An 18,891-nucleotide genomic window follows, 5' to 3' on the forward strand; every position below is an offset into this window, starting at 1 on the left:
TGAAAGATCAAATCCTGTGATGTCCTAGGACTGATTTGAAGGTCAAGATTGTGCAGAGTAAAAAGAAGGAATATAAAGTTGGAGTATTTGACCAGGGATAAACTATGTTTGATATTTCTGGTAACTCCTAATGGACTTTTTGCTGAACCAGGACTGAACAGTTGATGATTTCTGAATTGTGTATAGATAAAAAAACTCTTTTCCTGGAGGATGGCGGCAGGACGAGCAATGTGAGAGCTCAAGAATATTCTCACCTACAATGCAGGACGAAGGTGGCTTTGCGGAGTCAGAGAGACAGGCAAACCACGGAGGCAGCACTGAAAGGAGAGCTCTGCCGAGGAAGAGCTTCAGCGGCTTTGGAGCGGCAGGCGAAAGCTTTAACTTTCTTCTTGTCACTTTCACTTTCACCGTAAAAGAGCAGCCAGGAAGCCAGGAAGCAAGAACTGTAGAGCCTGCATGAGTAGCCTAGTTTTCTAGGCAATTCTGCTGCCCCCTTCACTTCGATGAAAAGAACAATAATTACTGACTAAATAAAGAAAAAAGAAGAAACTTCCTAAGTAGGGGGAAAAAAAACTTTACGATTGGGGGGAAAAATCTTTATTGTAAGTCCTTGCTGCGATAAGGGGAAAACTTATTTATTTAATTAATTCATCACGCCATATTGTAATATACCATAGCTTTATATAAATACTTAAGCATATTTTGTACTGTATAAATAGAAATAGATATTGTATATTGTAACATATAAACAAATAGTGTATTAGGATTAATAGTTAAAATAAGCTAAAAAATTAAGGATATTTACAAAACAAAATGAATACAAGAAGACAGATTAGAAGAAGCTCAGAAGAGGGGGAAGGTGAATGGTTGAAAGCCATGTTTGAAGACTTTACGCAGAAAACAATTCAAAACATCACTCAAAATTTAACTCATTTTTTGGAAGAGAAAATTGATGGCTTTGAGAAAAGATTAGACCATAAGTTAGAGACAATGGACAAAATAATAAAAGCAGATATCCAAGAAGTAAGAGAAAGAGTGGAGAAATTAGAATGGGAAAAGGACACTGAATTAGACCGTTTAACTGTGTTAGAGTTAAAAGAAAAAGAATACTGTATTAGGCTTAGAGGAGTACCAGAAAAAAAAGAGCCAGAAATTAGAGAAATAGTGATTCAAATGCTTGCCAATTTAATTGACCGGGATGAAGAAAAATTAGAAAAAAATATAGAAAAAATATATAGTTAACTCGAAATATGCAAAGGTTCATAGGGAACCAAGACACATAATAATTGAATTTGCAAGAAAGAGGACAAAAGAATTGATAATAAAGGCCTCTTATGGTAAAAAAAATAACACTGAAGGAGAGGAAATCATGATACTGAAGGACATACCACGGAAAATACTTAAAAAGAGAAGAGAATACTTTTTTCTTACTGATGTCTTAAAAAGAAATAAAATTCCCTTCAGATGGGAAATTCTGGAGGGAGTTAATGTTATGTTTAAACAACGAAGATACAAATTGAATACTATCTCAAAAGCACAGGAATTTCTTTAAAAACGTAAGAAAGATCTGGAAACAGATGCAGAGGAGAGTGACAGATTTAAAAGTAAAGAAAGTAAAGGAAAGTGTCTAGATTCTGAAGACCCCAGTGTAGAAGAATTAGCTTCTAGCTCTAAAGAGTTTACAATACTTCTCTCAAATAAATGAACTAAAATGCCTCTCGTGGAACATAAGTGGAGTCAACTCCCCAGTTAAAAGGAAAAAAGTTTTTCATTATTTATATAAATTGAAACAAGATATTATATCTCTTCAGGAAATGCACATTGCTAAAAAAGATGATAAATATTTGATAAACAAGAAATTAGGAAATGAATTTATAGCAGCAAGTGAAAAAAAAACCAAATGGAATTGTAATATATGCAAAGTCTCATTTAAACTCTAAATTGATAAGTGCTGACAAAAATGGAAGATATATAATAATAGAAGTGGAACTGCCAAGCCTTAAAGTATTAGTGGTTGGAGTATATGCCCCGAATGATAATCAGAAATTTTTTAATCAAAATTTACTTAATGTACTTTCTGAACTACCCTATAATAATTGGATTATGATGGGAGATTGGAATGGGGTTACTTTACCTATCATTGATAGAAAGTCTGAACAACAAATTTTAAAAAATCAAGAACAATGACCTCAGTCTTTTTTTGATATGACCGAAAATTTGGCTACTGTAGATGCCTGGAGACATAAAAATGGCTTGGCCAGAGATTATACCTTCTACTCAGATAGATTCAAATCGTTCTCCAGGATTGATATGATATGGCTATCTAAAAATCTGGCAAATAAAATCTCTGATGTAACAACCCTCCCCAGATCCTTCTCAGACCATAACCCAATTCAATTGAGCATAAAACTCCACCCAAAAAATTATAGGTGGAGATTAAATGGAACTTTGCTGAGAAATAAAGAATTTGTAGAAGATTGCAAAAAGAAACTAAAGGAATTCTTTGAATGGAATCTAAATAAAGAAGTAAGTATTGGTACTGTGTGGGATACTAGTAAGGCCTATATGAGAGGGTTCTTTATGTATCAAAATAGGTGTCTGAAAAGGAAAGCACAACAAAAAACTCAAATAATTTTAGATCAAATTAAGTTAAAAGAAAAAGAGCTCCAATTAAAGCCATCTGATGAGGAAAAAATCGCCAAGTAAAAATTTTGCAACAATTAAAAATACTTACAACAGACGAAATCGAAAGGAAACCGAGATATATCAAACAAACTTCGAACATGCTAATAAAGAGGGTAAATGGTTGGCATATAAATTAAGAAAAGATAAGGAAAAAAAAAACCATTACCAAAATTGTAGAAAATGGGGAAGAATTAGTTGACAATGAAAAAATTAAGAAGGCATTTTATAACTTTTTTACAAATTTATATAAGAAACAAGAAATATCAATTGACAAAATTGAAAACTATTTGCTAAAACACAATTTAAAGAAACTAACTAAAGATCAAAAAGCAACAATTAACAACGCCATTACAACACAGGAAATTATAGATGCTATTAGAAAACTGAAAACAGGCAAAGCCCCAGGACCAGATGGTTTTTCTGCGGGATATTTCCAAGATCAAATACTACTACCATTTAAGGATTTATTGAATATGATTGTATCAGGAAATCCAATACCTCAATCTTAGTCTGAGGCGAATATTATATTAATTCCGAAAGAGAAACAGGATCCAACACTATGTAGAAATTATAGGCCTATTTCACTACTGAATAATGACTACAAAATATTTACATTAATTCTAACTGAAAGATTAAAAATTATATTACAAGAAATAATTGATCATGACCAAAGTGGATTCCTACCCCAAAGACACATAAAAGATAACATAAGGACTATCATAAATATAATAGATTATGCCCAAATTCATAATGAAAAACAGATTATGCTACTCTTTTTAGATGCGGAAAAAGCCTTTGACAATTTAAACTGGCATTTTATGCTTAAAACCTTGGAATTTATGGATTTTGGCGACACATTTATAAAGGCAGTCAAAGCAATCTATACATTCCAAAAAGCCAAAATTGTGATAAACGAAAATACAACACAAGAATGAGTAATAGAAAAAGGTACCAGGCAGGGTTGTCCACTCTCCCCCTTACTATTCATATTGGAAGTCTTAACAGAGAATATTAGAAAGGAAAATCAGATTGAGGGAATAAAGGTAAAACAAGAAATATATAAATTAAGAGCGTTCGCAGATGATTTAGTTACTACCCTACAAAATCCACTAACATCTCTTGACTACTTATTAAAAACGCTATAAGAATATGGAGAATTAGCTGGTTTCAAATAAACAAACAAAAAAACGAAAATGATAAACTTAAATACGTCACAAAATATTCAGAATATATTAGAAAATAAATCAGGATTCTCTAGTGTTAAGAAAGTCAGATATTTAGGGATAGAGATTACAGCTAAAACTAATGATCTATACCAAAACAACTATGCAAAAATATGGAAGGAAATTCAACAAGACTTAGAGAAGTGGGAAAAACTAAATTTATCACTTATGGGGCGAATCTCTGTAATCAAAATGAATATCTTGCCAAGGATGTTATTTTTATTTCAAAATATTCCAATATTATTAACTGACAAAACTTTTAAATTATGGCAAAAAGACCTATCAAAGTTCATTTGGCAAAGGAAAAGACCAAGAATTAGACTTAAATTAATGCAGGATGCTAAAGAACGAGGAGGCTGGGGTCTTCCAGATTTTAAATTATATTATGAAGCACGTGGATTATGGGTAAAAGAGTGGAATACTTTACAAAATTATAGATCATTAAATCTAGGAGGCCACGACCTGAAATTTGGTTGGCATGGATTCCTATGGTATAACAAATTGAAAGTAAATAAAGTATTTAATAATCATTGTATTAGAAAGTCCCTTCTTAAAATTTGGGAAAAATATAAATCTACTCTAACACCCACTCTACCATTATGGATTTCCCCGCAAGAATCGTATAGTAGGAGAGAAAAAACAGGAATTTGCAAATGGCTAAGATATTTGGACCTAATAAATTTGAAGGGGCTATATATAAAATGAAAAGAAGAGATGAATTGGAAAATGAAGGACATCCATGCCAATGGTTTTTGTATTTTCAATTAAAGGAACAATTTAAAATTGATGCCCAAAGTTACAAATTCACAAAAGATTTAACCTGGTGGGATAATTTAGTTTATGCCAACAATGACCACATGATTTCCAAAATATATAAAATGTTATTACAAATAAGAATGGCAAATGTACAAATTAAACAATGTATGATTAAATGCTTCAGCAAAGGATCGTTACCTTGTCGTGGTGCTGGAGCTTGAGCACCTCAATGATGCCATGAGCTAAACCGTGAAGGGCCACCCAAGACGGGAAGGTCATGACAGAGAGGTCAGACTAAATGCGATCCCTGGGGAAGGTAATGGCAACCCACCTCAGTATTCTTGCCATGAAAACTAAATGGATCAGTACAACCAGAGATATGTCGGTATACCATCGGAAGATGAGACCCCCAGGTCGGAAGATGGTCAAAATGCTACTGGGGAGGAACAGAGGATGAGCTCAACTAGCCCCAGACGTGATGACGCAGCTAGCTCAAAGCCGAAAGGACGGCTAGTGGCCGACGGTGCTGGTGGTGAACGGCGAATCCGATGTTCTAAGGATCAACACACCATCGGAACCTGGAATGTAAGATCTATGAGCCAGGGCAAATTGGATGTGGTTATTGGTGAGATGTCAAGATTAAAGATAGACATTCTGGGCGTCAGTGAACTGAAATGGACTGGAATGGGCCACTTCACATCAAATGACCACCAGATCTACTACTGCGGACAAGAGGACCACAGAAGAAATGGAGTAGCCTTCATAATTAATAGTAAAGTGGCTAAAGCAGTGCTTGGATACAACCCAAAAAACGACAGAATGATCTCAATTCGAATTCAGGGCAAGCCATCTAACATCACAGTGATCCAAATATACGCCCCAACCACAAATGCTGAAGAAGCTGAAGTAGAGCAGTTCTATGAGGATCTGCAGCATCTACTGGACAACACGCCTAAAAGAGATGTTATTTTCATCACAGGAGACTGGAATGCTAAGGTGGGCAGTCAAATGACACCTCGAATTACAGGTAAGTATGGCCTAGAACAAAATGAAGCAGGACACAGGCTGATAGAATTTTGCCAAGACAATTCACTCTGCATAACAAACACTCTCTTCCAACAACCTAAGAGACGGCTTTATACATGGACTTCACCAGATGGACAACACCGAAATCAGATTGATTACATCCTTTGCAGCCAAAGGTGGCGGACATCTGTACAGTCGGTAAAAACAAGGCCTGGAGCTGACTGTAGTTCAGATCACGAACTTCTTCTTGCACAATTTAGGATCAGACTAAAGAGATTAGGGAAGACCCACAGATCAGCTAGATATGAGCTCACTAATATCCCTAAGGAATATGCAGTGGAGGTGAAGAATAGATTTAAGGGACTGGACTTAGTAGATAGGGTCCCGGAAGAACTCTGGACAGAAGTTGGCAGCATTGTTCAGGAGGCGGCAATAAAACACATCCCAAAGAAAGAGAAAACCAAGAAGGCAAAATGGCTGTCTGCTGAGACACTAGAAGTAGCCCAAGAAAGAAGGAAAGCAAAAGGCAACAGTGATAGGGGGAGATATGCCCAATTAAATGCAAAATTCCAGAGGTTAGCCAGAAGAGATAAGGAATTATTTTTAAACAAGCAATGCGCAGAAGTGGAAGAAGACAATAGAATAGGAAGGACAAGAGACCTCTTCCAGAAAATTAGAAACATTGGAGGTAAATTCCAGGCAAAAATGGGTATGATCAAAAACAAAGATGCCAAGGACCTAACAGAAGAAGAAGAGATCAAGAAAAGGTGGCAAGAATATACAGAAGACCTGTATAGGAAGGATAACAATATCGGGGATAGCTTTGACGGTGTGGTCAGTGAGCTAGAGCCAGACATCCTGAAGAGTGAGGTTGAGTGGGCCTTAAGAAGCATTGCTAATACCAAGGCAACAGGAGACGACGGCATCCCAGCTGAACTGTTCAAAATCTTGCAAGATGCTGCTGTCAAGGTAATGCATGCTATATGCCAGCAAATTTGGAAAACACAAGAATGGCCATCAGACTGGAAAAAATCAACTTATATCCCCATACCAAAAAAGGGAAACACTAAAGAATGTTCAAACTATCGAACAGTGGCACTCATTTCACATGCCAGTAAGGTAATGCTCAAGATCCTGCAAGGTAGACTTCAGCAGTTCATGGAGCGAGAATTGCCAGATGTACAAGCTGGGTTTAGAAAAGGCAGAGGAACTAGGGACCAAATTGCCAATATCCGCTGGATAATGGAAAAAGCCAGGGAGTTTCAGAAAAACATCTATTTCTGTTTTATTGACTATTCTAAAGCCTTTGACTGTGTGGACCATAACAAATTGTGGCAAGTTCTTAGTGGTATGGGGATACCAAGTCATCTTGTATGCCTCCTGAAGAATCTGTATAACGACCAAGTAGCAACAGTAAGAACAGACCACGGAACAACAGACTGGTTTAAGATTGGGAAAGGAGTACGGCAGGGCTGTATACTCTCACCCTACCTATTCAACTTGTAGTTGCTTCCGACTCTTCGTGACTTCATGGATAAGCCCACGCCAGAACTTCCTGTCGGTCAACACTCCCAGCTCCCCCAAGGATGAGTCCGTCACCTCTAGAATATCATCCATCCACCTTGCCCTTGGTCGGTCCCTCTTCCTTTTGCCTTCCACTCTCCCTAGCATCATCATCTTCTCCAGGGTATCCTGTCTTCTCATTATGTGGCCAAAGTATTTCCGTTTTGCCTTTAATATCATTCCCTCAAGTGAGCAGTCTGGCTTTATTTCCTGGAGGATGGCTGGTTTGATCTTCTTGCAGTCCAAGGCACTCTCAGAATTTTCCTCCAACACCACAGTTCCAAAGCATCGATCTTCCTTCTCTCAGCCTTCCTTATGGTCCAGCTCTCGCAGCCATATGTTACTACGGGGAACACCATTGCTTTAACTATGCGGACCTTTGTTGTCAGTGTGATGTCTCTGCTCTTAACTATTTGATCGAGATTGGTCATTGCTCTTCTCCCAAGGATTAAGCGTCTTCTGATTTCCTGACTGCAGTCAGCATCTGCAGTAATCTTCACACCCAGAAATACAAAGTCTTTCACTGCCTCTATGTTTTCTCCCTCTATTTGCCAGTTATCAATCAAGCTGGTTGCCCTCATCTTGGTTTTTTTGAGGTTTAGCTGCAAGCCAGCTTTTGCACTTTCTTCTTTCACCTTCATCATAAGGCTCCTCAGTGCCTCTTCGTGTTCAGCCATCAAAGTGGTATCATCTGCATATCTGAGATTGTTAATGTTTCTTCCAGAGATTTTAACTCCAGCCTTGGATTCCTCAAGCCCAGCATGTCGCATGATGTGTTCTGCGTACAAGTTGAATAGGTAGGGTGAGAGTATACAGCCCTGCCGTACTCCTTTCCCAATCTTAAACCAGTCCGTTGTTCCGTGGTCTGTTCTTACTGTTGCTACTTGGTCGTTATACAGATTCCTCAGGAGGCAGACAAGATGACTTGGTATCCCCATACCACTAGGAACTTGCCACAATTTGTTATGGTCCACACAGTCAAAGGCTTTAGAATAGTCAATCAAACAGAAATAGATGTTTTTCTGTAACTCCCTGGCTTTTTCCATTATCCAGCGGATATTGGCAATTTGGTCCCTAGTTCCTCTGCCTTTTCTAAACCCAGCTTGTACATCTGGCAATTCTCGCTCCATGAACTGCTGAAGTCTACCTTGCAGGATCTTGAGCATTACCTTACTGGCATGTGAAATGAATGCCACTGTTCGATAGTTTGAACATTCTTTAGTGTTTCCCTTTTTTGATATGGGGATATAAGTTGATTTTTTTCCAATCTGATGGCCATTCTTGTGTTTTCCAAATTTGCTGGCATATAGTATGCATTACCTTGACAGCAGCATCTCGCAAGATTTTGAACAGTTCAGCTGGGATGCCGTCATCTCCTGCTGCCTTGGTATTAGCAATGCTTCTTAAGGCCCACTCAACCTCACTCTTCAGGATGTCTGGCTCTAGCTCACTGACCACACCGTCAAAGCTATCCCCGATATTGTTATCCTTCCTATACAGGTCTTCTGTATATTCTTGCCACCTTTTCTTGATCTCTTCTTCTTCTGTTAGGTCCTTGGCATCTTTGTTTTTGATCATACCCATTTTTGCCTGGAATTTACCTCCAATGTTTCTAATTTTCTGGAAGAGGTCTCTTGTCCTTCCTATTCTATTGTCTTCTTCCACTTCCGCGCATTGCTTGTTTAAAAATAATTCCTTATCTCTTCTGGCTAACCTCTGGAATTTTGCATTTAATTGGGCATATCTCCCCCTATCACGGTTGCCTTTTGCTGTCCTTCTTTCTTGGGCTACTTCTAGTGTCTCAGCAGACAGCCATTTTGCCTTCTTGGTTTTCTCTTTCTTTGGGATGTATTTTGTTGCCACCTCCTGAACAATGTTGCCAACTTCTGTCCAGAGTTCTTCCGGGACCCTATCTACTAAGTCCAGTCCCTTAAATCAATTCTTCACCTCCACTGCATATTCCTTAGGGATATTAGTGAGCTCATATCTAGCTGATCTGTGGGTCTTCCCTAATCTCTTTAGTCTGATCCTAAATTGTGCAATAAGAAGTTCGTGATTGGAACTACAGTCAGCTCCAGGTCTTGTTTTTACCGACTGTATAGATGTCCACCACCTTTGGCTGCAAAGGATGTAGTCAATCTGATTTCGGTGTTGTCCATCTGGTGAAGTGCATGTATAAAGCCGTCTCTTAGGTTGTTGGAAGAGAGTGTTTGTTATGCAGAGTGAGTTGTCTTGGCAAAATTCTATCAGCCTATGTCCTGCTTTATTTGTTCTCCCAGGGCATGCTTACCTGTAATTCCAGGTGTCATTTGACTGCCCACCTTAGCATTCCAGTCTCCTGTGATGAAAATAACGTCTCTTTTAGGTGTGTTACCCAGTAGGTGCTGCAGATCCTCATAGAACTGCTGTACTTCAGCTTCTTCAGCATCTGTAGTTGGGGCATATATTTGGATCACTGTGATGTTAGATGGCTTGCTCTGAATTCGAATTGAGATCATTCTATCGTTTTTTGGGTTGTATCCAAGCACTGCTTCAGCCACTTTACTATTAATTATGAAGGCTACTCCATTTCTTCTGTGGTCCTCTTGTCCACAGTAGTAGATCTGGTGGTCATTTGATGTGAAGTGGCCCATTCCAGTCCATTTCAGTTCACTGACGCCCAAAATGTCTATCTTTAATCTTGACATCTCACCAATAACCACATCCAGTTTGCCCTGGCTCATAGATCTTACATTCCAGGCTCCAATGGCGTGTTGATCCTTAGAACATCGGATTCGCCGTTCACCACCAGCACCGTCGGCCGCTAGCCGTCCTTTCGGCTTTGAGCTAGCTGCGTCATCACGTCTGGGGCTACTTGAACTCATCCTCTGTTCCTCCCCAGTAGCATTTTGACCATCTTCCGACCTGGGGGTCTCATCTTCCGATGGTATACCGACATATCTCTGGTTGTACTGATCCATTTAGTTTTCACGGCAAGAATACTGGGGTGGGTTGCCATTACCTTCCCCAGGGATCGCATTTAGTCTGACCTCTCTGTCATGACCTTCCCGTCTTGGGTGGCCCTTCACAGTTTAGCTCATGGCATCACTGAGGTGCTCAAGCTCCAGCACCACAAGGTAACGATCCTTTGCTGAAGATGAATGTAATACAAGATGTAAATATTATGTATTTGACTTATATAATCTCAATAGAACTGTAGAATTATTGTAACCAAATTAGTGAATTGTGAAAAGAAGTTATTTAGTTAAGGTATAAAATTGTATTACTTAGGGAGTTGGAAATCCATTTCCTTTCTTTTAAACCTCTTCTCTTTCTTCTTTCTCCTTTCCTTTTTTCTTTCTGTTTTTGCATTTGATGTTTATTGTTGATTTGTCATTTTATGTTTGTATTATTTGTGTAAATAATTTAATAAAGACTATTTTAAAAAAAACTTTTCCCCATAGCCTTTTATTAGTAACGTTAAAAGAGGGTGAAAAATTACTGTATTAGCTTATGCTCAGTGTCATGAAGCTTGAAGGCCACTTCTTTAGTCTTTATGGTCTTTTTCTTTTTTCTTTTCTTCTACTTTTTCTGCACCTTCTGAACTTCTATTTTTTCCCTTCTAGTTTGTATTAGTTTTTACTATGTTTATTAAAAACTTCAATAAAATTATTATAAAAAAAGAATTCTAATTATCTAAACAATACAACCACAAGAATCAGTATCACTGGACCAGGGTATAGAACCCTGAATACCTGGTCTCTTTTACCATAAGAATCATTTCAAGCATCTCTTTAAACTATATTTAATATGCCTAAAAAGATAAAGCAGTTTGTGATCAGCCAGCAATCAAATTCAAATCTTGTTTGAAATGGATCTGCAAGTTATTGTTTGTTATAACTTAGCCATGATGACAGTTACGTCATTATCATGGAGGAAAAATGAAAGCAGACATGTAGCCCTAACCATTTTTTTCTCGTTACTTATCTGGAAGTGGGAACTTCTTACAAAGAGCTGGTAGAGCAAATGGTAATTTGACAGAATGCCCAAACAAAGCATAAATATTTAACCTAAAATCTTATCCAGTGGCTGACTTAGTTCAGCCCAACTCAACCATCTCAATCTATATTTTGAGAGAGATCAAAGAATCCTCCTTTTCTGAGATATACTAAATACTATGAAACTACTCAATAGAAATACCACTTCCTGAGGGCCTTTTCCCATTGGCAGCCTGTTTTTCCATTGGGCTTGTATTAAAGAACCTTCTAGATGAGAGCTGACATCTATTATACAAAAACCTTCTCAGTGAGCTTTCATAACTTACACTAAAATTCAAGATATTAACAGATGAACGTTACAGCTGAAGACCTAGCTAAACTAAGGGCATGTGGAATTCTCTACCAACAGATGCCAGGATGGCCATCAATTTAAACTGATTTAAAAGGGAACTGGGCAAATTCATGAATAGCCAGGGTCACAATGTCTACTGGTCTTGAGAGGTGTTTACTACCTCTGGGACCAAAGGAAGCCTGTCGTAAAGATCAGCTGTTAGGGAGCCATAGTATACGGGGGCTATCACCCACAGCCCATGTCTATAGGCTTCCAGAATACCTCTGACTAGCTACAGAAAGCTCAGTATGAAAAGGCCTGATCCAGCTGGGCTCTTCTTAATTCTTATGTCAAAATAATTTTTTTAAAAAAACTACAGCCAGGAAGAACTTAGATTCAGTACCTTATGCTGCCTTCTTTTACATTATGCCTTCCAGATATGTTCACAGAAAGACTGCATATGTTTTACACAGCCTTAGATTTAATTAATTTGGGGATATTTACAAAATTCATATTACTTTAAAATAGTTAAAATAATTTCTGCCTTTAAAGGGCAGAAGTGGAATGAGGAATTTTGTTGTCCCAACTTATATTATATTCTTGAGTCAATCCCCACTTTAACATTCTGAAATGTCTTTAAGCAGCAACCTGGTTAGCCTTTGTCCTGCTACCAATATAGTTTACATAATTAAAGCAGATGGGTGGGATTTACTTTCAGCAAAGGAAGACAAAAGGAGGGAGTTTGAGCCTGTAGCTAGCTCCTACTCTGCCTGTGATGGGTTTTAAGTTACCTACAACCAACTGTTTTTCTTTAAAGAATAGTGATAAGAGATTCGCATTTTGTATTAGCTGTTCCAATCTTTCAAGAAACTAAAATCAGAAAAGTGTTACTTTACTCCTGACCCTTTACTGCTATTCAGAAAATGTTTTTTTAAACCTGAAATAGTCACCATCTTGGATCCCTTTAACCCAAATGTTAATAAAAATGTAACCTATACCAAACCTGAAAGAGATCCAAAATGGTGGCTGGTATGGATTTGACAATAAACCTGAAACCTCAGTTAAAATTATGTACATGACAGCTGGTGATACATTCATAGCCACTAAGTGTGGTTCTTTCTTGAGAGTATCAGGGGCAAATTACTGGTTGGGTTCACACATGAAATTAAATCATTATGTGGTTTATTTGGTTCTGGATTAATGTGAGCCAGCAATCGTAGCTTATTCAGCAAACCAAGTTTAAAACAAATCACTGTGCAGCAAAATATGTGAATCTAGTCACCATTTCCCAGATTTCACAGCACTGTCGTAAGGCTGAAACAGTTGGGATTTGCATTTTGTGCTAAGTCATGGTTTAGATAACAAAAGGGGGCCAGATTAATATACAGTTGTTACCCATAAATGCTGTTTTATCCCTCTTAATGTTCACATAACAGGATAAGTCAAAAAACATATTATGGCTTAGGTTGATATAGCAATCCAATCACACTCTAAACAAATTGGAGAAAGACAGAATACAAAGTAATAAAATTATACCTAGATGGTATGCCACCATCTAATGTATTCATTTCCCATAATCCCCATTAAATTCCCAGTTAGGAAGACAGCAATTTGCATGCTAAAATCGAAGTCAAACAACAGGCTAGGGTAAAAAGTGGTTTACTTGTTTACGGTTTAGTATAAGATATATACTAAATATCTTGAATTCAACCAATTGTAATTTCTTCAGTAAAATATGGTTAAACAAACTAAAACTTCACATGTTGTCCGAACACAGCTCAATAGAAATACCAATACTCCTGTTAAAAAGTCCAGATTCTGCAAAAGCAAAAGTCACTCTAAGTTGATATCCAAAGATTTCATGGCTACATCAAATTCACGTGTGAACTTCCCTCACTACTTCAAATTCTGGCCCTGCCACCTCTACTCACCAGTTTGCTTCCCTGCCATATCACTAGATTATATTAAGTACACTCACACATGACATCAAGTCATTAAATCACTGTTAAATGAAAAAGGGCATTGGTTATATTTTTATAATACATTTAGCAAAAAAAACCAAACACTGAAAAACAGAACAGCTGCTTCATGTATCACATTAAGATACATCATGATTTTGGATTACTGTGCTGTGCGAACCCTAAGCAACTTGTGCTTATTCAACAAATTAAGCAAAGTATGGCTTAACATAATATGAAAACCCACCCATGTAGTTCCAACCTTTTTTTTTCTAAGGTTACTTGCTATGATGCCTTTAAGGCCACCACACCTCCATTCCAAATGTTACATTTATTTACATTTTTTTCTTTTGTTTTAGCTTTTCAATAACCTATGAACAAGCTATATTTTCCAAATTCCTCCTGATTCCAATTTCAATTCTAGCACTGGTCAATATGTAACAGTTAAGTAAACAAGTTTTAGAACCATATGCTAGCCTTAAAAAATGGTCCAATCTATAAAGTCAGAATTGTGATGGATATATCTTATCATTTATGAGCAACATACATCACTCAATGCCCAATCACTCTTAGTTGGCTCTCTCTTTAGGGGTGGATAAACTAAACTCAAAGCAAATGTATTTCCCACCCCCATTCCTAACCTGTCACTCTCAAACAAGTCAAAAATCAAACCAAGAATGATTCAAATCCCATCTTCAGATTCCATGTTATAGGGACAATTACCTCTTATTCTGCACATCTACTTTACAGCTCATTCCCAAAAACAATACGCATATCAGCCAACTATCACCATTTGCCTTCCAGCAGAAAGCAGACTACCAGGAACAAGTCTGAAAGTTTAGCAGGTAAAATTAACATCATTTAATTACCAACTGTCCTTTAAAAGAACAGATTAACAGTAGAATAAGAGCAGGGCAGCATCCAAATCAACAGTAGTTATCTCTGACCCACCTAGATTAATGCAAATAATCAGGATGGAACAGAAAAGCAAAAACAAAGGTAACAATGCAACTCTTACATACACTTCCATACTATCATATGACTAAACTGCACTGATCAGAAACAATGGCAGCTCTGAGACATATATTGCCTTTAACAAGCCACAATCCTTAAACAGCCACACGGGTTAGGGAAAAAGACAATGACATTCTCATTAACCAGGCTACTTGGCTTCTGAACATGTCACCTGAACATATTCATTGTGCAAGATACCACCTAATTCACTTAGACAATGCTATTAAAGAAACATTTAAAATTCTAAAACATTATACTAATATTGTAAATAAGGAACAGTTTCATTATTTTGCAAACCGTTCAATATTCATCTAAGCAAATAACAATCTATCAGAAAAGTGTCTGAATTCTTGGGGAGCAGCAAACTATCCAGTTTAATGTTGATACTTTGAAAAATTTAGAACAAATGATAAAGATAGTGATTTTTAAGCACCTTAAAAACATTTTGTGAGCATCCTAGACCAAGCTAAATCCAAAAATGCTAGGGAGCTCCTAGAAGCTTGGCATTTAGACAAATCAGCCATCAATAGACACAAATAAACCACATTTACACACCATTCAAAAGAGACAATTTTAAAAAAAGCTAAGAAGGAAACAAAAAGACATATCCTCTCCAGCAGCCTAAACCCAGATAAGCAGGGATTAACTCTAGACAAACCATCAAGCAGAAAATACCCTATCAAGGGACTACCAAGGAGACAAACAATGAAGAATAAAATAATACCAAGGAGAAAGCCACACCCCCACCAACACTGGCAGGGCAAGCTACTGTATATAAATAGGGGGCAATCCCCACAGTCACTTAGCACTGATGATGTTATCTACTTGGGTAATGAAACATCTGCAAACAACCAAGCTCAGAGCGCGCCGGGGACTCCACAAAGTTCTTACACACAAAATGCAGTGATATAAGATGGAGAAAGCATGGCTTGGTAATAGTGTATCTGAAAAAGATCTTGGAGTTATACAAGCTACACCTGAATCAACAGTGTGACACAGATGCTAAAAGGGTAAATGCAGTTTTAGGTTGCATTAACAGAATGACAGAAAACTATTGCATCCCATCTTGGACAGACCCCATCGAAATACCATGTCCAGTCTTGGAGCTACAATTTATGAAAGGTTCAGAGAAACTAGAGGAGTTCCAAAGAAAGGTAGTAAGGTTTATTGGGGAATGAAATCTGCTTTATGGGAAATGATTGAATAAATTCCGTTTAGCCTTGGAAAAAAACCTGAAGGTATGTATCTTACTACTTTTCAAGTACCCAAAGAAGAGTCCAGCGGGGAGATAACAAGCTCCCTTTTGCTGGATGTGTTCAGATGAAGGGTGGACAGACATCTGTTAAGGATGCTTTAATTCGGATTCCCGCATTGAGCAGAGGATTGGGCTACATGAACAAAAAGCCAACTTCCAACTTTATGATTCTTTGAAAATGCCTCACTGTTAACAAACGTTTAGGATCCAAAGACTTCCGCAGCTCCTTAACGACCCAAGCAAGTTGTATGATACTTCTTCTTTTGCATAGTGCTTATTCCCTTACTTTTTAATTACCTGAAGACCTGCTGAAAAACCTGAATTGTTCAATAAAAAGAATTCTGATGGAAGACAACTAGAAACTGGAAAGGGCAATTATTAAATTGTTCAATAAACTGTGATGTTTGACCATTGAAGGGCAGGGAAGAATCAATGCAAGAACAAAAAGTATAAAAAGTTAGAAATCATTTATGTTTTCTTCAAGCTTTCTCAGTGCAGTAATACAAAGCCACTACTGAGCTGTCCCACAAATGAAAATGGAGAGAAAGACAAGAGTCTTGTTCCTCAAAGTGAGCAAGATTACAGTCAACATAGCATCAATGCCCGTATTTCACTGATGGAAATAGATGAGTAAAGGATTGTGACTACTCGGGATTCACACACTAGTCATATTTGACAGTATTCTCTTATGCTTTCACATTTTTTAAAATAATTTGTTTAGGAAACATTAAACTCCCTTGAAAGTTTTTCCTTCACGAGTTTTCAAATATTAAAAAAAAAATCAGTGGTCTGCTCAAATGTAGTAATATGATTACCAAATGAAATACTTGAAGAAACATTCTGAAAAGTACTATCAGAATGGAAGATAAGCTTGCAAAAGAGGAATAGTGTGCAAGGAAAAACCTGCTGACAGTAAACCGTAAGAACTCACCAACTTGGTTTGCAGAAAAAGGAAAATTATAATATGGTTAGGGGCCTAGTATAATATTCAAGTTCAGACCAAGGGCAAAAACCTTCATCCTATTTTTATCCATGGTCTGCTTAGCCACAGTTACTTATGTAAAGACAAATGGTTCATACCAGTCATAAACCACAACTGCAGCATTCATACATCTTGGCTGGGGAATTCTGGGAGTTGAAGTCCACACATCTTCAAGCTGCCAAGGTTGAGAAACATTTGGTCTAACCTGCAGTCAACTAAACCACAATTTACTGAGTTTTGTGATGGGTCTGCAGAACAGACTAAACCATCAGTAAAACTCAGTGGCTGGATTTACACAAAGGACTAACCCGGAAACTAGGGGGCGAACCCACCCTTTATTTAAGGCCCCAGCAGTCCCCATCTATCCACCTGATGCCTCCGTTGGAAGACACATTAAAATGCCAGCGTTATGTCCAGAAGACGGGCGCGATTCCCACCACCACCGCTGAGAAGGCGTACCGAGGAAGACCGCCGCAGACACGCCGGCCACAGGACAGGAAATAGGTCCTTCCGCAGCCCGGCTTTGAAGGGCGCAGAAGCCGCCGGGCACCCATGCCAAGCTTGCCCGGCTCCTAGTGGCCGGGCAGATGACTAAACGTCCGGGGTGCCCGCGCACCTGTGAAGCCGTCCATCCTCCTCGGACGCACCGGGCTACCGCGGCCAGCCCCGCCGGAGCCGCGGAACGAGGCCGGGAAGAGGCGGGCGGAGAGGGCCCCGCCCCCGAGCGGGGAGGGCAAGCGCGGCCGCCCGCCGGGGGGCGCCCGCGAGCCCCGGCGCAGACAGCCCTGGCCGTCCCCACTGGGGACCGTCGCCACTGCGCAGAGGCGGGCGGCGCGGGGGAGGGCCCGGCCCCTCCCCCAACCCTTCCTGAGGCGCCGCCGGGTAACCCGCGGCATAGCGCTCGCCCGCAGCCGGCGGGAAGGGGGCTCCCGTCCCCGGGAAGGCGTGCGGCGGCGGCGGCAGTAGCGGCGGCGGCGGGGCTTTTCGCCGCGCCGCCGCCCCCTCTCCGCCCCCCACCCGGCTGAACCGCCTCACGGGGAGGGTGCCCGGAGCCGGCTGCCGCCCCCGCCGCCTACCTCGCGGGCTCCGCGGTCATGTCTCCGCCGCTGTCCCTCGCGGCCGGGCCGGTGGCGGCCGGCTTCAGGCGCTGAGGGGAAACAAAGCCGTTGGCGCCACCATCCCCTCCGCCGCCGCCGCCGCCGCCATCTTGTCGGCGAGAACAGGAGGGAGAGCCCCGCCTCCTCCCGCCTTCCCTCTCCCGCTCCGCGGCCCGCCATTGGCTCTCGGCGGCGGGCATCTTTTTTTCCATTGGGCACAGGCCCGGCCGCCACTGTTGCTAGGGCGGTTGGCGTCATCTCTTCTCTCCACCGCTTCCGATTGGCTGCTACGGCTGCTGTCGTCGCCTGTCGTCATGCCGTATGACGTCATTGAAGGGGAGGTGGGATGGCAGGGCCCCCAGCGCTTTCCGGCGGAATGGCCGAATGCAAAGTGCTCTTTCTTGTTCCCTTATTCAACACAACACGCAGCCCTAAAGCAGGCGATAGCCGCTGTGTTTTAACATCACATCTGCAACAAAGCCTGACTGTGTCTTGCACACCTACTTAGCCACAGGGCTTAACGTACCAGTTCTTTTTACATATTTTAAAACTCATTGCATGACTTGATTAAACCAAAATAGGCTGAATTCTCTCATTAAGCTCTGAATTGTGGTTAATAAACCTGAATGGGTTCACACAGCCAGCAAAACTATAATACCCTTTATTTCTGGCTTACTATGGTACATTAATACAATTATGGTAGTTTGACAATCAGTGTTTATAGTTTAGTGCAATGTGTTGAGAAGCTAAAATACATGTAACAATGGACCAAAATAAACTGATACTCAAGTTGCTTATATCAAGATGACCAAAGTTTTTTAAAAGGAACAACATACATCACCCACCCATACATCATCTAGCCAATTCCCCATCATTTTATAGACACATCAGTGTTGTTTCCTTGGCAACAATAGCTTTTTCTTAGAACCAGTCATTTGCAATATTATTTTAAGAGATTTTTTCATTGGACTGTTTCATTGTTTGATTTTTTTTACAACAACAGGGTTATGGACAGTAAGATGGT

The 18,891-nt window shown here is 39.6% G+C and overlaps 1 protein-coding gene across 1 annotated transcript in view; it reads right to left on the reverse strand.

Annotated features, from left to right (window-relative positions):
* ATRX (ATRX chromatin remodeler) overlaps positions 1-17,986 on the reverse strand; it is a 116,879-nt gene extending 98,893 nt beyond the window's left edge. The window contains 1 exon segment of the mRNA XM_063313561.1: positions 17,847-17,986. Coding sequence (XP_063169631.1) covers positions 17,847-17,866 — 20 coding nt within the window. The 5' untranslated portion in view covers positions 17,867-17,986.
* Positions 17,987-18,891: the final 905 nt, after the last annotated feature.

Source organism: Candoia aspera, chromosome 12 (genome assembly GCF_035149785.1).
Source record: "Candoia aspera isolate rCanAsp1 chromosome 12, rCanAsp1.hap2, whole genome shotgun sequence".
Taxonomy (NCBI): Eukaryota; Metazoa; Chordata; class Lepidosauria; order Squamata; family Boidae; genus Candoia; species Candoia aspera.